General features: G+C 27.4%; 2 protein-coding genes across 7 annotated transcripts in view; one reads left to right on the forward strand and one right to left on the reverse strand.

The window, feature by feature from the left end:
* Window positions 1-20,568, forward strand: part of LOC113003382 — an 88,310-nt gene that overhangs the window by 16,985 nt on the left and 50,757 nt on the right. The gene's annotated exons all lie outside the window — the stretch shown is intronic.
* LOC105207136 (vascular endothelial growth factor receptor 1) overlaps window positions 1-20,568 on the reverse strand; it is a 36,379-nt gene that overhangs the window by 9,087 nt on the left and 6,724 nt on the right. For both annotated transcript variants that reach the window (XM_039453967.1, XM_026132525.2), the window contains exons 2-13: window positions 16,221-16,351; window positions 13,306-13,489; window positions 13,081-13,205; window positions 12,475-12,619; window positions 12,051-12,190; window positions 6,633-6,807; window positions 6,227-6,350; window positions 3,156-3,334; window positions 2,826-2,992; window positions 2,570-2,708; window positions 1,737-1,892; window positions 751-927 (exon numbers count right to left, since the gene is read on the reverse strand). In XM_039453967.1, the coding sequence (XP_039309901.1) occupies window positions 751-927; window positions 1,737-1,892; window positions 2,570-2,708; window positions 2,826-2,992; window positions 3,156-3,334; window positions 6,227-6,350; window positions 6,633-6,807; window positions 12,051-12,190; window positions 12,475-12,619; window positions 13,081-13,205; window positions 13,306-13,489; window positions 16,221-16,351 (1,842 nt within the window). The remainder of the gene's footprint in view (window positions 1-750; window positions 928-1,736; window positions 1,893-2,569; window positions 2,709-2,825; window positions 2,993-3,155; window positions 3,335-6,226; window positions 6,351-6,632; window positions 6,808-12,050; window positions 12,191-12,474; window positions 12,620-13,080; window positions 13,206-13,305; window positions 13,490-16,220; window positions 16,352-20,568) is intronic.

Raw genomic sequence — 20,568 nt, forward strand, 5'->3', positions numbered from 1 at the left:
TAAAATCAAATTTTGAAAAATTATTTTGGCTAGTCATATTACCTCCACTTTTTTTCTTCTACCGATTATGCAATGGGTCACATTTTTATATATCACGTCTTAAGTAATAAATATTTTATTATTTTGACTTTAGAATCTGTTAAACAATTGATTAGTTAAACATTTTGACGAATAGAAACGTTCTAGTTTCAGTATAAAATATGGATTATAAACAAAATTATTCAATAAAATAAAAATGAGTGCCATATTACCCTTTTCTTCTCTAGAAATCATAATTCAATCAGCCAAACTCACTTTAGCAGTCTTTAACACATAAAAATATATTTTATTATGTAGTTTATCATTTTATTTTATAGTTAACTCTTTCCATAAAGCAGTGTTTAAATTTTACTATTACCGCCTGCTGTGTCAGTTTTGAGTTCCAATTTCTCAGACGCTCTTTTTAGATTATATTGCAAAAACATTAATTATTACAAACTACAAAACGGTATTATAAAAACAGCTATACTATCTAATAGAAACACTTTCTAATTTGTATTCATATTTTTAAAGTTTTATTTTTAGTTTTTGTTTAAGAAATATTATTTAAAAACGATGTAATAAACCAGAATTGGTAATTTCTCTAAAATTTTAGATAGAATTTTTTTGTAATACTTAATTATTTTTCCTAAAAAATTAATTCCGAATCAAAACGAACTTTATCATCTTTAAAATATATACAAATAAATTGATTATACAATGTTGATATACCATGAACAACTAATTTGTAATTTGAGTACTCAGTAAGCATATCTGAAGATTCATGATTCACGTCCTTTATTTTGCCAATACAAACATAATCTTGAGCATCTGATTCTTCAACATAATGGAGCTTCAACGTTGATCGATAAGTAAATGGTGTTTCATATTGTACAATCTGTAATCTTTCTGAAAATAACAAAAATTATAATCAAATTATCTGTTTATTAACATTTTCATTTTATCACCTAAAAAAATATTCTACTTCTAAGAGAAATTTCTCTTAACATTTCTTTTATTAAAAAATTTTACATAAAGCATCTTATTTTATAAAACGTATTCATCTATTTAAAAAATGGACGCATAAGCTATAATTAAAAGTAGATTTCTGTATAGGAAATTCCGCTATAGTAATTTGGATAGTCTCTTGAAATAAGAGGATATACAATATATATTTGCGGTACGCTTATTTGTTACAAAAAGATTGTTATTTATTGCTACTTAATATGCACGTTATTACATACAAGGGAAGGAGATTTTTCTAGTATTCATCTCATGATTACGATATTTCTCTACATTTTAAAGTATCTTCTTAAGAGTATATATCAAAAGAAAACTCTTTAAACTCAAAAGGATACTATTAAAAAATAGAATATTTTTTTGGTGATATTGTATTGTTGATTGTACTGTTGTAGTATAATAACATAAAAAGTGATAAAAAAATTAATAAAAGTATTAAACAGTTTTTTAATAATAATAATATACAAATAAAATAAAATATTACCATTTAATAAAAGGGATGCAATAATTTAAAAAATTGTATTACAAATATTGGATTATTATACATATTATGTAAATTTTATTTTTATTTCTCAAAAAAGCATATATTAATTTTTAGAACATACAATATTTTTCAAAAAAGTTTTATGAGTTCCATTACATCTGATATTTAAAATAATTCTTTTCAAAATTGATTTTAATTTTTTAAAAATAATTACCTGTTTCCACAATTGGCTCTTCAGTTCGATTTGCAAATACAGCCCACGTAAACTGATTCGTATAATTGTAAACGGAAGCGGCACATATCAATTCTACATCATCACCCTTTGTCACAGGATCTTTTGGTCCAATAATGCCAAATGCGCCTAATCCATCTAATTAAAATTTAAGATAAAAAAATTATTATCAATTTTTGATATATTAATTTTAAAATATTTTTATTTAAATCAAAATTTTTTATAATCAGTAATAACTGCTCAATTATGATTTTGTAAGTGAAATAAAAATGACAAATAAAAATTATTTAAAATTAGAAAGATATTTGACCGATACATGTAACATACAAATCTAAACAAGGCCTTCTTCGGTCATAGCTGGATCTTAATACTTTTATATATTCGTGTGATTTTATATACTTTCTCAGACTTAACCAAACTGCGCGCCGTTACTTTCGATCATATAACACAGTTATAATCGAATAAGAGTTAGTAATATCACTTTTATTAAATTAAAATTAATTTAATAATACTTGGTGCTCACTAGCATCTATATTAACCTGTTTCCCCCTGAAAAAACTGTAAAAAATTTGGTTGAGACTGAGAAAGTATATAAAATCATATAAATACATAAAAGCACTAAGATCCAGCTACGAAAAAGGCTTTCTTGTTTAAAAATTATTTAACATGGAGGCTCTTTATATTTTCAAAATTTAACTTTCTATTTGGCACATATTTAAATTTATCAAAAGACATGTATGAGATGAGTGTAATTACAAGTTACAATAGCTATAATATACACAAGCTATAAGATACACAAAAGCAAGTATTCTTACCAGAAACAAGAATATTCTCAGTCACAGAATCACAGCCAACGGCATTACAAGCCTTACAAGTTATTTTTCCGGATGCCTCAATGGACATTTTTACTGTTGATTCGAATTTAGAGTTATAAGTTGTGCTTTGCATTATATCCTGTAAAATCCATAGTTTTCTTATCATTGCATAAAATATAGGTATAGAATATAGTACAGATAGAGATTTATCTGATTTGACAGACTTGTCTAATAAAGTCCATATAAAATTATTTACCGTTGGATGTATAATGATTGAATCCTGAAGCGATGGATAATTAGGACACTTCAGAAAACTCCATGTTATATTTGGAGGCGGATTAGACATTACTTCGCAACGAAATTCTGTATTTTCATTAGGTGGATAATACGGTTCAATAGTTGCCAATATGGAAACTGGCTTAGCTAAAATCAGTAATAATGTTACAACAATAGTAATAAATAAATAATTGTATGTACTTTCTATTATAATTGTATATCGCACTTAATATAATTTCTTTTATTATATTTATTTTAATATTAAAATATAAAATTTTTTACTTTAATATTATAAGATAGTTTTGATTACCTATAACGTCAAGTGTAAAATTTAATTTTTCGATCATGTAATCATTTTTTGCTTCAAGTGTATAAATTCCTGTATCCATTACGTTTAATAAGATTATTTTCAAAATGGTTACTGTTGCACTGGTGTTCACAAAATATTTCTCTAAGTTTTCTCTAATTTCCTCATGATTCGGTTTAAACCTATAATAAATAAAGGATACGGGCTCTAAAATTCACGATTCAAAATATTATAAACAAAAAAATTCTTGAAAAATTAAATAAAATGATTATTTGTTGATTTTTATCTCAAGTAATTTTTGAAATATAACGACTTAAAGTCAGTTAATCGAAAATTACGTTTAAATGGTTGCTTGTCATCTTGTTACTAATATTATTGCTTGCATGACTTACGGACATGCGACTGTCTAAACATAGTTTGTGATTGGCCAGCTTTAAATCATTATGTATAAAAATTAATTATTGAAATAAAAATCTACACAAATAAATATTTTATTTAATTTTTCAAGAATTTTCTTGCTGTTGTATTTTGAGTCGCGACACACAATTTCGAGACACAATTTCGAGACACTGTATGTTTAATACAGTGTGTATTCCAATTAACGAAAAATTTAAATAAATTATTAAATCTAAACAATTAAATGTAATTTATTTGCATACTACACATAAATAATACAGTCCTGGCTTTATTATTTTAGACGTATCATATTGTTTTAATTTAGTGACTTCCAAAAATTTATATTATATTAAGTATAACCCATTTATACATTGTTATAATCTATGTATTAATCTAAAATATATAAAGAAACTAATTGCTATAAAATAGATGCATTTGTTTTTTAATGTGTTATTTATTTATCACTTACATTGACTTACAATGTTTATGAAATGCTATGAACCTATATTAACCGTTATGTTATAAAGACGATAGCAAGAAAAAGGAACGTATTTTCTATTTCTGTTATAACAATTTTATTTATTTATTCATTACTACTGATTGACTTGTGGCGAGCATATTAAACTGCTTATATAAGTAGCAAAAAAAATCGATAAGTAAAATGTATCGCTTTTTGTTTTCTTAGTGGCAAATAAAAGCGGTATGGTTTTTTGATGTGCAAAATCTGATTCTGACTAAAGTAGAAGTGCTAATTATTTCTGTGACAAGGATAATAATCACAATGAAGAAGAACCCAAAAACATTGACTGCTTCAAAGTGCAGTGTTGAGAACAATAACAAATAAAATTTACTTTTTTTAACTTTTATTAGTTATCGTTTTATGCAAATAAATATTTTTACGCCATAAACTTAAGAGATAACTCTTATGTTTTCTTTTGTAGAGGAGGAGGTGTTTTATGGTCACTGTATGTAATACATACTACATTCATGTTTATAAACAATGAGGAAGTATGTGTAATTAAATATTAAAACGTACGTTAAAAAACTTTCAAAATACTTAAAAATAAGTAAGTCTTATAATTATTATAGGTTTATAATTAAGTATTGGCATATTAATGTCACTATATGTATAAGGCAAGCTACTTAACGAATAAATCCATAAGCAATTGTTAGAATTCGTTACTTAATAACGGAGATAGTAGGAGTGGCCATTATATTTACAGTGGCCATAAAAGACTTCCTCCTCTACAAAAGAGTTATCTCTTGAGTTTATGGCGTAAAAATATTTATTTGCATAAAACAATAACTAATGAAAGTTAAAAAAAAATAAATTTTATTTGTTATTGTTCTCAACACTGCACTTTGAAGCAGTCAATGTTTTTAGGTTCTTCTTCATTGTGATTATTATCCTCGTCATAGAAATAGTAAATATATACGAATATATACGAATGTATGTAATAAACTTGAATGTTTTTTTTGTTATTTAACATTTTATTTGGTTATCCACATTTCGAGTTATGCAAAATTATTCAATAGTGTAGCATTTTATTAATATGGCTATACCTAAGCGTGCACGTAATGATTACTGTCGAGATTTTTGAATATTTCTTCGATAAATTGATAAATCGATTGTCATTTTAGAAGGCTGCGTTCAGAAATATTAGTAATCTTATTTTATTTTTGTTGTTTACTGAAATGTACTCGGGTGCACCTGGTGACTCAATAGATACCATACTCAGGCAGAGTCACAATAACGTCGACATGACATTAAAGTGAATCGTGATTGACCAAAAAGCTGTTATTAATTATTTTTTAATCATTTTGACATCATTTTAATGTCGTAATGACTGCTTGGAATAGATTTGTAATGTCGATAGTAGAAAGTTTATGTATAAATGCGCAATATATATATGTACTTTTTTCTATAATTAAAAATCTAAAAATTTGTTTTATAAAAATAATACTTTTCGCAGTTTTTCTGAGCTATCTTCTAATTAAAGTAAGTCAGTATTTACTTCTACCTATCGTAAAACTTCGCGGTTATGTTACAGCTCTTTCTAACAATATGTTTTTAAAAAAATATTGTAACAAAATATTATGTTTTTTAAACAAAATTAATTTTTTAAACTTTTAGAGTGTCCATACTATCATTCTTGTTTCTTTTTGATCTATATATTATACAGTGTCGTTACATTTTTATAAATTATGTCCTAAATAATAAATATTTCATAACTTTGAGTCTAAAATCTAAACATCTTAAGAATCTTAAATAAAACTTTGATAAATATAATTATTAAGTTTCAATATAAAATATTGATTATTAACAAAGTTATTGAATAAAATGTAAATGGGTGGCCATAATACCTTTTTGGTCTACTGACTTCATTTACACGATTTTTAATCATGTAAAAAAATCATGAATGGATACTATACATACATCAAAAGATGTATAACTTTTTATTTCACAAAAATAAATAAATATTTAATGAATATCATCAAAATTGTGTTTTTATTAATTGGCATGTCCAGAAAAAGAAAATCCTATTTTAAATATACAAAAATAAAAATAACTGTTATTTTTGATCCCTCCAGAATCAATCAAAAAATTTATTTGTCTATTAACATAGCCAGGAGCTATTAACATAACTCTGATTTTTGCAAATAAATTTTTTAATTACCATTGTAAATGAGGTTTTGGATATCCATCGACGTAAACTATCCATTGAACGTAGCTGCCGCTTTCTGCTTGAAAATATTTATCAGATTGTTGCGGCATGAGATTAATATATTTCATTTGAGGATCTGAAATTAAAAAATATATTGAATCGTTTGACGGAAGTACAAAAAATCTATACACAATTTAAGCTGATTTTACATTTTGCATTGTAATTCTGCATTATATGACTTTCTTTAATATATACATACTTATTTTACCATTTATAGCATATAATTAAAGATTTATTGTATACTCTTGTATACAGTTATTTAACAGACATGTACATGTACATGTTCGCCATAAATATTGATAGGTGCACATTCTTCAGTTTTATGCCTTTAACAATTGAGTTAATAAAATAAACTAACCGTGTATCGTGATATTCTTCGTTACTTTCTTGATATCATGAATCGACCTAATAAAACACTCATATTCTCCCGCGTCCTCGTCTGTTACATTAAGTATCGTCAATTGGCACGTAACTAGGACAGAATTTCCGTCGAGATATTTTATGAATTGTTGAGTGCTTATTCTATTGTTTCTCTGTAAATAAGAAAAAAACAAGGTTACTTGCACATGTGTGTACCAGTGTTAAACATAGTAATCCAGTGTTATGTTTGCGCGCGCGCGTGCACATGTGTATGTGTAGTACAACAAAATTTTCAGGAAATATTTTTTATGAATCAACTAATATTCATTTTCACCAAATTAAATTAACAGTGATCTCGATTTAATTTACTCTTTAGTCTTTTTTAGTTCTAAAATTAGAAAAAGATGAAAAATAAGTTAAACTATAATCAAAGTTAACGTATGTATATTGGTAGAAATGGACATAAGAGCAATAAAAGTGAAATCTGTCGGTTTCACTTCGATATTATTTCTGGTGCTGTACCGTCGCGTCGTGACAAAGAGATATATGCGTGAATCTGCCCTGGTAAAAATTACGGCTAGAAGCGAACAGAAAACGTATCCTATCTGCAATGTCTGCTTTACTATGCGTTTCTTAATTCGTAATTGCAGACAGAAACCGATAGAATGTGTTTCGCAAATCTATCGGTTTCTGTCTGTAAAAACAAATAGACAACTGCGAATTCTATCCGTTTCTGTCTACAATTGGATACATACGCATCCTGTCCGTTTCTGTCTGCAAATGCGTATATAAAAAAATTATTTTTTGTTTTCTTGCAGATCTTATTAGTCTTATTTTTATTATAGGTTAATCTAATTCGCATATATTCTATTTTACTAATTACTGTTACGCATTATTTTACAATTTTTAAAAACGTATTGAAGCCGGCGGGATTCGAACCTAAGATTTTTAAACAATAACCTAATACGCTAACACTGAGCTAATCTAACACTTGTGATATTGTTAATAAAAAGTTATATTTGAAGTAAAGCTGATTTGAACAGAAAAAAACTTATGTGTTGAGTATCGCGCAAACACTCTCACTAGCCCTTTGATTAATTAGCCTTAAATATTTTAATAATAAACTATATAAATAATTAAAAATAAACTATATAAATAATTAAAATAATGTTTTTGTTTCTTTTCTTTCTGCATTTTATACGCCGCGATTTCTGTTCGCATCTTTCTGCAATTACATACCGAAATCCTATCCATGTCTATCCGTATTGTATTTGTCGCGATTTTTATCTACATCTGTCCGCGATTACAGACAGCAATCTTGTCCGTTTCCATTCGCATTTTATCCGTAATCACATTTCATCTGTATCTGTCTGCAATTACGTACAAAAATTCTATCCGTATCTATCCGCATTGTATCCGTTGAGATTTTTATCTGCATCTGCCCGCATATATAAATAAAACCCGATCCATGGTCCGACCAGCAAAAATAGCAAAAATAGCAAAAAAATTTGAATTGAAAATAGGACCGAAGCATGAAAAAACATTACGTAAAAAGAACTTGTGAAAACTCAATTTTGCAACCAATTGTTATAAACAAATCAGTAAAAATTGACTGTAGAGGAAAACTGATTATGCCAATCGATTCTACACAAAAATTGACTCGAGAAACATATATAACACTTTCTTAATTGGTATAGTTGTTATAATTTTTATAAACAAATTAATTGCAAAATTACTTTTTGCAATGTACTTTTTATGTTAATAATATTTTTTACGTTTTGATCCTATTTTTAATTGTTATTTTATAATTTGAATTACTTTTTGTATTAACCCATTAAAGCCCATGATCAGACCAGCAAAGACAGTTAAAAAATGACAATTAGAAGTAGGACCGGAACGTAAAAAAAATATTATTAACATAGAAAGCACATTGCAAAAAGCAATTTTGCAATTAATTTGTTTATAACAATTATAACAACTATAATAATTAAGAAAACGTTATATATGTTTTTCAAGTCATTTTTCCCGTTGTATCAATTGGCGTAATCAGTTTTCCTCTACAGCCAATTTTTAGTAATTTGTTTATAATAATTAGTTGCAAATTGGATTTTGATAAGTTCTTTTTACGTCAGTAATGTTTTTTCATGCTTCGGTCCTATTTTTTATTCAAATTCTTTTTGCTATTTTTGCTGGTCGGACCATGGGCAGGAACGTGTTTTAATTTTTTATATATGCGAACAGATGCAGATAGAAATCTCAACGGATACAATGCGAATACACATGGATTGGATTCCTGTATGTAATTGCAGACGGATACATCAGATAAAATGTTATTACGGACAAGATGCGGATAGAAATGGACAGGATTGCTGTCCGTAATCGCGGATAAATGTACATAAAAATCGCAACGGATACAATGCGGATAGACACGGATAGTATTGTGATACGTAATTGCAGATTGATACAAATAATAATTGCGCCGGATACAATGCGGATAGACACGGATAGAATTCCGGTGCGTAATTGCAGACAGTTGCTGACAGAACTTCTGTACGCAATTGCAGACAGATACAGATGAAATGTGTGATTCTGGACAAGATGAAACGAACGGGATTGCTGTACAGTACATAATCGCGGACAGATGCGGATACAAAGCGATGAATACAATGCAAATAAAAACAGATAAGTCTTCTGTATGTGATCGCGGACAGAAACAGACAGAAATCGCGACGAATACAATGTGGATAGAAACTGACAGGATTTCAGCATGTAATTGCAGACATGTGCAGATAGAAATCGCGGAGTATAGGATGCAAACAGACAGAACTTCTGTACGCAATTGCGGTAAAATGTGATTATGGACAAGACGCAGACGGAAACGAATAGGATCTATTACTGCAAATGCGGATTTTCTATGCATGTTGTATTTGCAGATAGAACGGACAGCTTGCAGTTACAAACAGATAAAAATCCTGTCTGTTTCTGTCTGTTCCTGTCTATAATTTTTACCAGGGTGAGGTCTCTCTCAGATTCTTAAAACTAGATCTTCTTTTAATTCTTGTTTAAAGAAAGAATAAATAATTAAAAATATCAATTTCAGAGTTACAAACATTTTCTAAATACCTTAGAGATAACAAAAATAATTAACATCATATTCGCAAGAAACTAGATCTAAAAAAGAAATAAAAGAAGCAGAATCTATTTAGAGAAGACTCTTCTTGTCACTAATTGCATCGATTTTTTTCATGGTACCAATCGAGGATTAAGAAATTTACTTATATTCTAATTCTGTTCTTTTTTTACTACATGAAACTAAGATATATGAATAAACAAATATTAAATAAAAAATCTTAGGTCATAGTTGCAATCTACTGCTGATATTTATTGCATGATTTTATATATGTTACGATAAATTTGATGAATACGGTTATTATGCATAATAACCGATTAATCAAATTTACCGTAATATATAATTTAAAAATTTACAAAACTGCGCGCTGACCCGTAAAAAAGTTTTCCATGTATAATTGTACTTATGTATATATGTATATGATATATAATTCTACATAATTAAATATCAAATATGTACATATATATTAAAATATATATAATTGTATATAATTATATATAATTATGCATGATTTTATATATAATTATATACATTTATATATAATAATTAGATATAATTTTATGTATGCAATTATATATAATTATATGCGATTGTATATAATTATATATAATTATATATCAGAATAATATATAATTATATATAATTACGTATTATAATATATATTTTAATATACATAAGGTACCCAAGCCGAATAAGACCCACCTAACATATTTTGTTTTTTATAAATTCTATTTACAAAGATATTGAAATAAACTAAATGAGAATAAAATGTTTATTTCAACTACTCGCCAAAATAAAATTATCTTTTATATGAAACATTTTTAAGTAAACAAAAAAGAAATGTTTTTAAACTTTGACATTGGGCCTCATTAAATTCTTGTGCTTTTAATAAGGCCCGAATTAAAAATAAATTAAAAATAAGAAAGGAATTAAATATTATTTTCCAACTCACTGTTCAAATGATTATTAATCACAAATACGAAATCCTTTAAGATCTATTATACTAATAAAACATCATAATTATTTTTAGTTTTGTCTATAATTAATATTTTAACTATAAGAAATTCTGGCTATTTTAGTGCAATTTTAGCTTATGGAAAGTTAGTATCATTGAAAATCGTTATTCTCTGTTGCAAGCCACATACATAATAAACAAATGACAATGGCTATAACAATTAATGTACAAGTGGGCCTTATTAATACATTATTTATAAAAAAGTTATATTTATTCCAAAAAATTGATATATATATTTGTTTTTTCCTATAGTTAAAAAGTTGAACAATATTATAATATGTTGTAATAAACTATAAAATAATGTACACTTATTAAATTTACAACACATTTTTATAAAACTGATTTACCGATTTTGTTACAAGCTTTCGTTGCACTGAATAAACGTGTTGCCAGCGGTATTAATTTCCTATTTATTCTTTAACTACTTCCTATGACATATATTATGACATATATTTAAGTATATATTTCAAACATAAAGTGGGTTTTTAAATGGTAAATTCAAAAGTGGCCCTTATTTAGTACTGGGCCTTATTCGGCTCAAGTACCTTATATGGTCATATTTGATATATAATTTTATATAAAAAATTTTTTACCAAGGAATAACTTTTTGGTCTTAAAGCACAGTTCTCACAATAAGTTGAACAAGAAATAATAATATAAATTAAAAATCAATTTAATAATAACTGATGCTAACTAGCATCTAAATATGAGAACCCTTCTCTCCCTCCTAAAAAAACTCTAAAGAATTTGTTGCAAAAAATATCTCTTAGCAAGCGTTATTATCACACATTACTAATTGTTGCGAAAAATATCACTTGCCTCGAGCTGGCTAAGATACCCGGCCCGGCAAATCGGGAAGTCTCTGTTTGAGATGTTTTTCGCAACATATTCTTTACAGTTTTTTTGAGGAGAATAAGGAAAGGGTTCTCATATTTGAAACTGGTTAGCATCAGTTATTATTAAATTAATTTTTAATTCAATATCGTGATATTACTATTTCTTGTCCAACTTAGAACTGATGTATTTCAAAACCGAAAAACCAAAGTTACTGATGTATTTCAAAACCGAAAAGTTATTTGGCGCGCAGTTTCGTAAACTTAAAAATATATATAAAATTATACAATAAATATCAGCACTAATTGTAAGGACCAGCTGTGACCTATAAGGCTTTTCGTTTAATATTTGTGTTTTTACAAATAAATTAATGTTCTCTATATAATATGAGATATGAATAGACGCAACAGATAAGATATGCAATGGAAGTATATTACCTCTTGTGGTGTGTTCCAATCAAATACATATCGCATGGATATCTCCGTAATCGCAGTACAATTCACGTAGAGATCCTGTCCACGTGTAACGTGTAGCAAGGTATCGTCTTGAATTTTTGGTTCGGGCAATTTTTGTTTTACTGTATAAACAATTTAATCATTTTTATTAAATATCCAGCAAGAAATAATAATGGAATCGACATCGAATCGACATCAAAACAATGATTTCGATGTTGAATCAATGAATTATCTGTTTGATGTCGATTCGAGATTGATTTTAGTATTATTTCTTGCTGGGTAGAACGATCATTACGTCGATATTATTTTATTATGAAATTTGAACGCTCGCGACTGTGATGTGGCAATGTTCTATGTCATATATGTTTGTGTCTAAATTAACATCTCGAGACAAGACTACGTTTACCATGCACGGACAACACGTAATTGACCGCGTGCTCTTCGCCGTCCTTTTCTATCGAGCACTTGTACCAATTGCTATCTTTCAGTTGTAGGTTTCTCATCGTAAAACCAATTCTTGGATCAAATGACGCCTCCTTTAATTCTTCTTCCTGCACGTTTAACGTAGAAAGGTTTCCAAAACATTTTGCAATAAAATAACCAATTGATAAAATTAATAGCTATTTCTGATATTTATGACATTAGTTTATAATATTTGAAATAAAAAAAACTTGAAGAGCAAAAGCATGTTAACAGCCTTTTAATTCACTACGTTATAATTTTTAAACTTATTTCTAAATATAATATTGTAAAGGATTAAAACTCTTCTATTGAAAGCTAGCCGAATCTGAATGAGAATAAGTTAATAATTCTAGACAATTTTCCTTGTAGTCTTAGCATATCGTAACAATGTTCTATAAATCTAAACGTGTAGAGACGCAAATTTATTCCTTAGCATTAAAACTTTTTAAACCTTTGAAAAGAAATTTAAATGTAAGTTGTTTAAAAAGCTGAATATAATTTTATTTTTAAATTGCAAGTTATTTTCTGTTATTTTATCACTAATACTCACGTTATTGTCGAACAAGATAGGTATTAAATCTGGTGATGTAGGTCTGCATGGTATTACGATGCTACCGCCAACAACTGCACTCAAATGACCATACGTGTCCGCTTCCACGAATAAATTTGTGTTGGCTGTAAACAAATTAAGTTTCAAATACGACAAACAAAATGCAGACATAAATGTTTCCTCATTAATTAGCATATTAATGAGAAGCATAAGATATGATCTTACATTTCACATAAACGTACAACCAGTTCACCTCGGGATCGTCGTAGGAATTTGGAATAATTTCAATATTGCGATCGGCACAGCCGTACCACCCTGTATCGCCAAAGACAGTTGTTGGCCTTTGGAAAACATATTTGTAAACACCATCTTCTTCATCTTCACTCGTTCTTGGAACTGAAGTATTAACCTACCAAAATATAAAAATATAAAGTTTGATATTCATGCCAAAACTTGAACATTTTTATTTATAAACAAGAATATTGTAGTTTTTAATGCAATTTTTTATAAATAGGTAAATGCTCATTTGACAATTCTAATTTTTTTTAATACAATTTTTTTAAAATTTTTTTACTTGCAAAGAAAGAATACTCATACTTCTTTCACTAAGCTATTTAAAAAATAACAAAATGTATATTATAAAATATGTAAAAATTATATTTAAATAGTAATAGTAGTAATAATTGTACATACACATACGATGTGACAATTAAGTTTCTGATTGACACTGATACTATTACAATATTATTAACACTTTTTATCGGGGATTATCGGAACTAGTTAGTGAAAAAATGCGTTTATATGTATATACTATATGTATATACTATATGATTACAATTTTCAACTAATTTGATTGATGCGCTCAAGTTTGACAATTGTTTTAGTGAAGTTAGTTTTTTCATCATGTAAAAGTTTTTAAAATAGAATAAAAAACAGCAATTAAATTTTGTGTCAAACAGAAGCATTTTCTTGAGCATTCGATTCGTTGTATAAGCAACGTACACAATAATTTTTTTCCTTAAAATTATATGAAATTACAATATACAGAAATAAGCACTATATTGAATAAAGTAACAATAAATATTTTTTTATTTACTTTGTGTGTTCTCTTGCCTTACTCCGAGAACTTAATTGCCACACTATAGAGTATATGTTTTTATGTGTGGATGTGTGTGTTTATTGAGAAAATAATATTATAAATTGTGTAGATATAAGCATTTTAACTTTTAATTACATCATATTTCTTTATTGTTTTTAAACTTGAGCGTATTATTACATGAATGTTCCTTTTTTGTCATTTAATTTTTTATTCGGCTGTATGCATTTCGAGTTATGCAAAGTTATTCAATACTATAGCATTTTCTGCATTTTGTTAATGTGGGTATGGAAGTGGACTGGTAATATACGCATTATCGAGATTTTCGTATTAAAATATTTCTTCGATAAATTGTTACTCTAGAGGACTACGTTCAAAAACATTAAAGATATCACTTAGAAATATCTTTATTTATTATCGAAACAAGACTAAAATGCACTTGAAAGCAGTATGTTTTCGCCTCCCAACCATAGGTTTGTGCACATTGCTTGAAATTTCTAAAAATTTTTCACTTAAAAAATGAGATAAATATATACTCAAGCGTAGGAGACAAAGAGATAACGAAGATACTGACAATGAGTGCAAACAATGCAAGCAACACAAATCTCTATAGTTCACATGATATCATACCCAATATACCCAAGCAGAATAACAAGTCGCAATAATATCGAAATGATTAAAGTGAATTGTGATTGATAATAAAGTGACTTTTAATAATCATTTTGCAATCATTTTAATTTTGTGATGACATTTGTTCTGCTTGGGATAGATTTGTAATGTCGACAGTAAAAAGATTATGTGTAAATGTATGCATTTTGCAATATTTTTTTTCTATAATTAAAAGTCTAAAAGAGTTTGTTTTGTAAAAACTGTCTTTTTGGCAGTTTGGTTTGTGATCTATCTTCTAATTGAAGTAAGTCAACATTTATCTATCTTAAATCTTTGCAGTTACATTGTAGGTCTTTCTAACAATTTATTTTAACAAAATATAATTTTATAACAGTATTATATGTTTTTATAAAAGTATAAAAGTATTATATGTTTTTGAAACCATGTTTTGAAATTTATTTTTGTGGTAGCTCATATTATCGCCCTTGTTTTTTTTTATCCATTGTGCAATATCGTCACAACTTTATAAATCACATCCTAACTAATAAATATTTCATAACTTTGAGTCTAAAATCTATTAAACATTTTAATCAATATAAAGGTTAAGTTTCAATACAAAATATTGATTACATTGGACCACACACACAAAATATAAATCATGTTTTATGATTTATATTCTTTAAAGCAGATAAGCTAATTCTTATAGATTATTGGCTCATAATACCATATACTTCTCTATACATATATGTATATACTGGGTGTCTTAGGAATGAGATAAACTGTACTGGGAACGTGAAAATGGTTAAGACAAGCAAAAAAGTTTTAAACCATTTTGGAATATTCATTTATAATTATCGACTTAAAAAATAAAATTCGCGCTTTTTTCGATGGCTTTGGCGTGCGGCGAAAGAAAGATAATCCGACGCGATGGACCGTGCGAATTTGCGAATCGCGGTGTCACCGTACATTGAAGACAATTTATTTTTTAAGCCAATAATAGCAAATATTCTAAAGTATAAAACTTTTTTGCTTTTTTTGACCGTTTCCACGTCTTCAATGCAGCTCATACTTCATTCCTGGAACACCATATATATATATACCTGTGTGTGTGTGTGTGTGTGTGTGTGTGTGTGCGTATGCGTGTGCGTGTGCGTGTGCGTGTGCGTGTGCGCGTGCGTGTGCGTGTGCGTGTGTGTGTTTGTGTGTATATATATATATATATATAATATACATATGTACATATATACACATAAGATACATGTATATATACATACATACATAAGAAATAATTATAAAAGCAAAATACATAATTCAGAAATACAACTAATTTTTTAAGGAACAACTCAAACATAATTTATGTGGCAATGAGAGATATTCCCTGTGAAGTGATAAATAAACAACAACGCAACTTAACCCAATAAAATTTAATACATACCGTATCTCCAAAGGTGTTAGGATAAACAAACTTAATTCGTGTGAAACCAGTGCACGTAATGTCTAAAGATTCTCCTTCGTTTATCACAATTTGTCCTTGGTTTGGCGAGATAATTGGTTTGCTTGTCGTTACTGAAAAAATTATTAATTTATATAAATAAAAAACGATCTGTGCTTCTTAATATGCTGTTAAAATGTGTCCAAAGTAGTAATTTTTTATGATCCTAACAGAAAAATATTCTTTATTCCAAAATTCTGCGTTGCCTATTAATAACATAGCTATTTTTTAAATTGCGATTTATCGTTCGATAATGTAAAACGCATTTCTATTAAAATACGATAGAAGCTATTACCGCGTAAAAAGCCGCGGGAATATGGTTACAGTTTCAAAAGAAATGTCGTCACGTTAGCCGCAATGTCCTGCGGATGATTGGCTTTATCTGGCCCTCCTCCTTACCCTCTTTTGTATGAAAGGACGCACGTGCCGTCAGTCTGTTTCTGCGCAAATACGACCGTGGCTAGGAAGGAAGTGCTTTTTTCCTCTCTTGATAATATGCTCGTATTATCAGTTAGTGTGTTTGTTTTAGAAGCCGTAGGAAGCATAGAAACACGAGCAACTGAGATTTGCAAACAAAGATGATTCCAAACTAATTTATTTATACGTAGTAAAGAGAGTTATATATGATGTAATTTTATGACGGAAAATTTATATGTTAATCTTTGCACAGTCATGTAGATAAATATGATACATGCACGACTGCAAATAGCATAGTAAATACTATCACATTACTGGAAATGTTTTTGTTATTACCAGAACACATAATCGTATTTGAAGATAATGGAATTGCTAAACAGAAGAAATACATAGGCCTACGAAATTAACAATAAGTCGAACTTTTTAAACTGTTTTTAATGTATTTTTATCCACAACACAAATTCGTTATCCATATTTGGCTATCACGTCACAATTTTGAGAAAAATGACCACAAAAAAACCGAAAACAAACATTTTGAGGGCTTTTCTAACGTTGTAGCAACGACAATAAATTTTTTCTAAATTCCATTAATACCACGTAAATACGTATCAACTTTTAACTGTAAAATGCATTTTGGCTATTCTATATGATTATTTCAAAACATAACAATTTGAAAATAGCTTTTTTCCCATGTAATAGAAGAAAGAAAGTAATATTATAGGCCATAAGTATTACGACCACTCATGTGTCTCTTATTAAGTGACAAATTTGAATAATTACTTATAATCATTTGTTTATTAGCATACCGTTATGTAGTAGCGCCTATTATGCCATTTCACTATAGTCAACATTTATTACCAAGCATTTTTATCTTCGAGCATTTGAAGGTATATTTTAATATTTATATATCTACATATAGATATATAATGAACGTATAGTCAGATATATATATATATATATATATATATATATATATATATATATATATATACATACATACACAGGGTGATTCAGAACGACTCATGTATCCCTGTAAATACGTGTTCTTGGATAAATTCTGAGACGATTTTTCCTGTACGCAAGCGCTTACCCGTGTCGGACGGTGAGTTGCGCCGTCCTTGTCTACTATGTGTACACACACGGCCCGTGATTCGCTAACTTTATCCTCTTATAACTCAAAAAGTAAGCGCCTGACAAAATTTTTGTATAGAAAAAATCGTCTCAGCATTTATCCAAGAACATGTCTTTACAGGAACACTTAGGTTGTTCTGAATCACTCTGTATAGTTTATATAGAGATGAAACAGTTCTAAAAATAGTAAAACTATTATATTATATTATAAGTATTATAATAGAAGAAAAGGTGATATTATGATCACCTATTTACATTTTATACGATAACTTTGTCAATAATCAATATTTTTAATTAAAAACTTAACGATTAGATTTATCATACTGTTCTTCGATCGATTTTAGACTTAAAATTATGACATATTTATTATATTGAATATTATTTATAAAAATGTATCCACAGTGCATATTGAGTCGAAGAAGTAGTAACATGATCACAAAAATAAATTTAAAATTGGTTTTAATTAAAAAAATACAGTATTTTTATTATAAAATTATATATTTATTCAAAATAAAGAAAAAATGTTGCAGAATACAATTTATGTACGTACATACATATAAGCCTACTGCGATGAAAAAAAATTTATAATAGATATAATGTAAACTATACATTACCGGTACTACAATCAATTTATCGAATAACTACTTTGATATAAAAATTTTGTAAAAAGTATATACTAAACTTATTGATACAAATACGCATAAGGGCCCATATTAATAAAAGCTAATGTTTTTGTTTAACTTTGTATAACTCAAAATGTATACACATGAATATAGTTAAATAACAAAAAAAGTATTCAAGTGTGCATATCGTGTGACACAATACACTCAAATTTAAGAAGAATGAGGAAGTATATATGTTACGGTTAATTAATAATACGGTTATTATATATATAATAACTAGTTAATATGTATTTTAACCGTTTGTTTTTGTAAATTTGATTAATAAAAGCAAAAATGTTCAAATTAATTAAAATAACTGGTCATTGTGCATAATGTCCACGGACAAGTGGTCAATATGATTAATGGATTAAAAGACTGAAAATATTAAAAAGAAATAGGGTAGACTGTTTTCCACAATCTCAACCTGTTACTTAGTAAAACTTACTATATATTTAAATACTTTTTATATTTATTTGATTGTTTTACTATTTTTTTGCCATTATTTAAAGAACTTTACAGCGACAGAAATTATTTTATTTATGTATAACATTTGCATATGTAAAATGTTTTAGTGTAATATACTAAAAAAGAAAACTTAGTAAAAATTAATTTTGTTGTAAAGCAAACATCTGTTGTTTGCTTTAATTTAATCTGTTTTATACTCATCAATTTAGTAAAGCAAAAGATTATAGCAAAAATTTTATGAAATGTTATGTCAAAACGCTACCTTGCATACTACTTGAGCCCATGGTATTAACATTACAAATTGATGATAAAATGTAATGTTGAAATTAAAAGTGAAATAAAAAAGCTAAATAGCACTTTAACTACAAGTCGACACTATGTAACACTGTGTCACAGTGTTTCACTGTATTTCGTTGTTGGAAAGCACTCTCAGATTGCTGAGAAAATAAAATAAGATAATTTATCAAAATGACCATTTAACATTGGAAATTATATAATAACCGGCAAAATTAATTAATTCTCTTCTATTAATCATATTAATCAAATAAATTGATAATTATTCATATTAACTGATTATTATGTATAATAACCAATTAATCAAATTAACCGTAACATATATGTATAATTAAATGTTAAAATGTACTTTAAAAAAGTTTTGAAATGCTTGGAAGCAAAAATGCCTTGTAACAAATATCGGCTATTGTATTGGCTTATTAGCGCCATTAAATAATGGCATGCTACTAAACTAATGATTTTATAAATAATTACTAGAATTTGTCATCCAATAACAGAAATCATTTGAATAATAGTCTTAATAATTACACAATTTATAATAGCACCTTTATCTCTAAATATACATTAATGATATTACGGGAGAAAGAGGAGATCGTGAGATACGTGTGCGGTGATAAGATATCATGATATAATGACGATATCGCATCGTATAATTCTAAGAGCAACTGTTAAAATCATTTTCTTACAGTCCATTTAGACATTATAGAATGGTTACCGATCATTAATGTTCACTGTATTTTTATAAAAGCTAAATTTTAGTTTTGCAGGTAGTAGTGATTTTTACTATATATACTTACTACGTAATTTTGAAATGCATAGTAAATATTAATTTTTTAACTTTAATCTAGCTTGAAGACCTTCAATGTGGCTTTCAAATAATGTAATTGAATTTAATGTGTACCGTAATGTATGTATTCGACATATAAAGTTAGATCATATAGTGAGAGAAATCGTAAAATGATCATAAGCTATTCAAAATAATAGATCCAATATGGCACATCAAAATGTAAAATTTTCTTGGATTTGAATAAACTCATATTCCAATAATTTTTGGAATCACTGATTATAAATCTGTAATCAAATTTTCAGAATTTATGGCAGATAAAAATATTAAATTTTATTAGTAGATTTGATAGTGTCATTTTAGTTCGCCATTTTGAAAATTTAATTACAGATTTATAAGCAACAATCTTTTATTAACACATGAATTAGTTGCTAATTATTCCTAGAAAATAGGCCCAAAAGAGTTAAAATTTATTAATCATATAGAAAGTTATATATATATATATATATACATATAAAAATACATATACATATACATA

The sequence above is a fragment of the Solenopsis invicta genome, chromosome 1, assembly GCF_016802725.1.
Source record: "Solenopsis invicta isolate M01_SB chromosome 1, UNIL_Sinv_3.0, whole genome shotgun sequence".
Taxonomy (NCBI): Eukaryota; Metazoa; Arthropoda; class Insecta; order Hymenoptera; family Formicidae; genus Solenopsis; species Solenopsis invicta.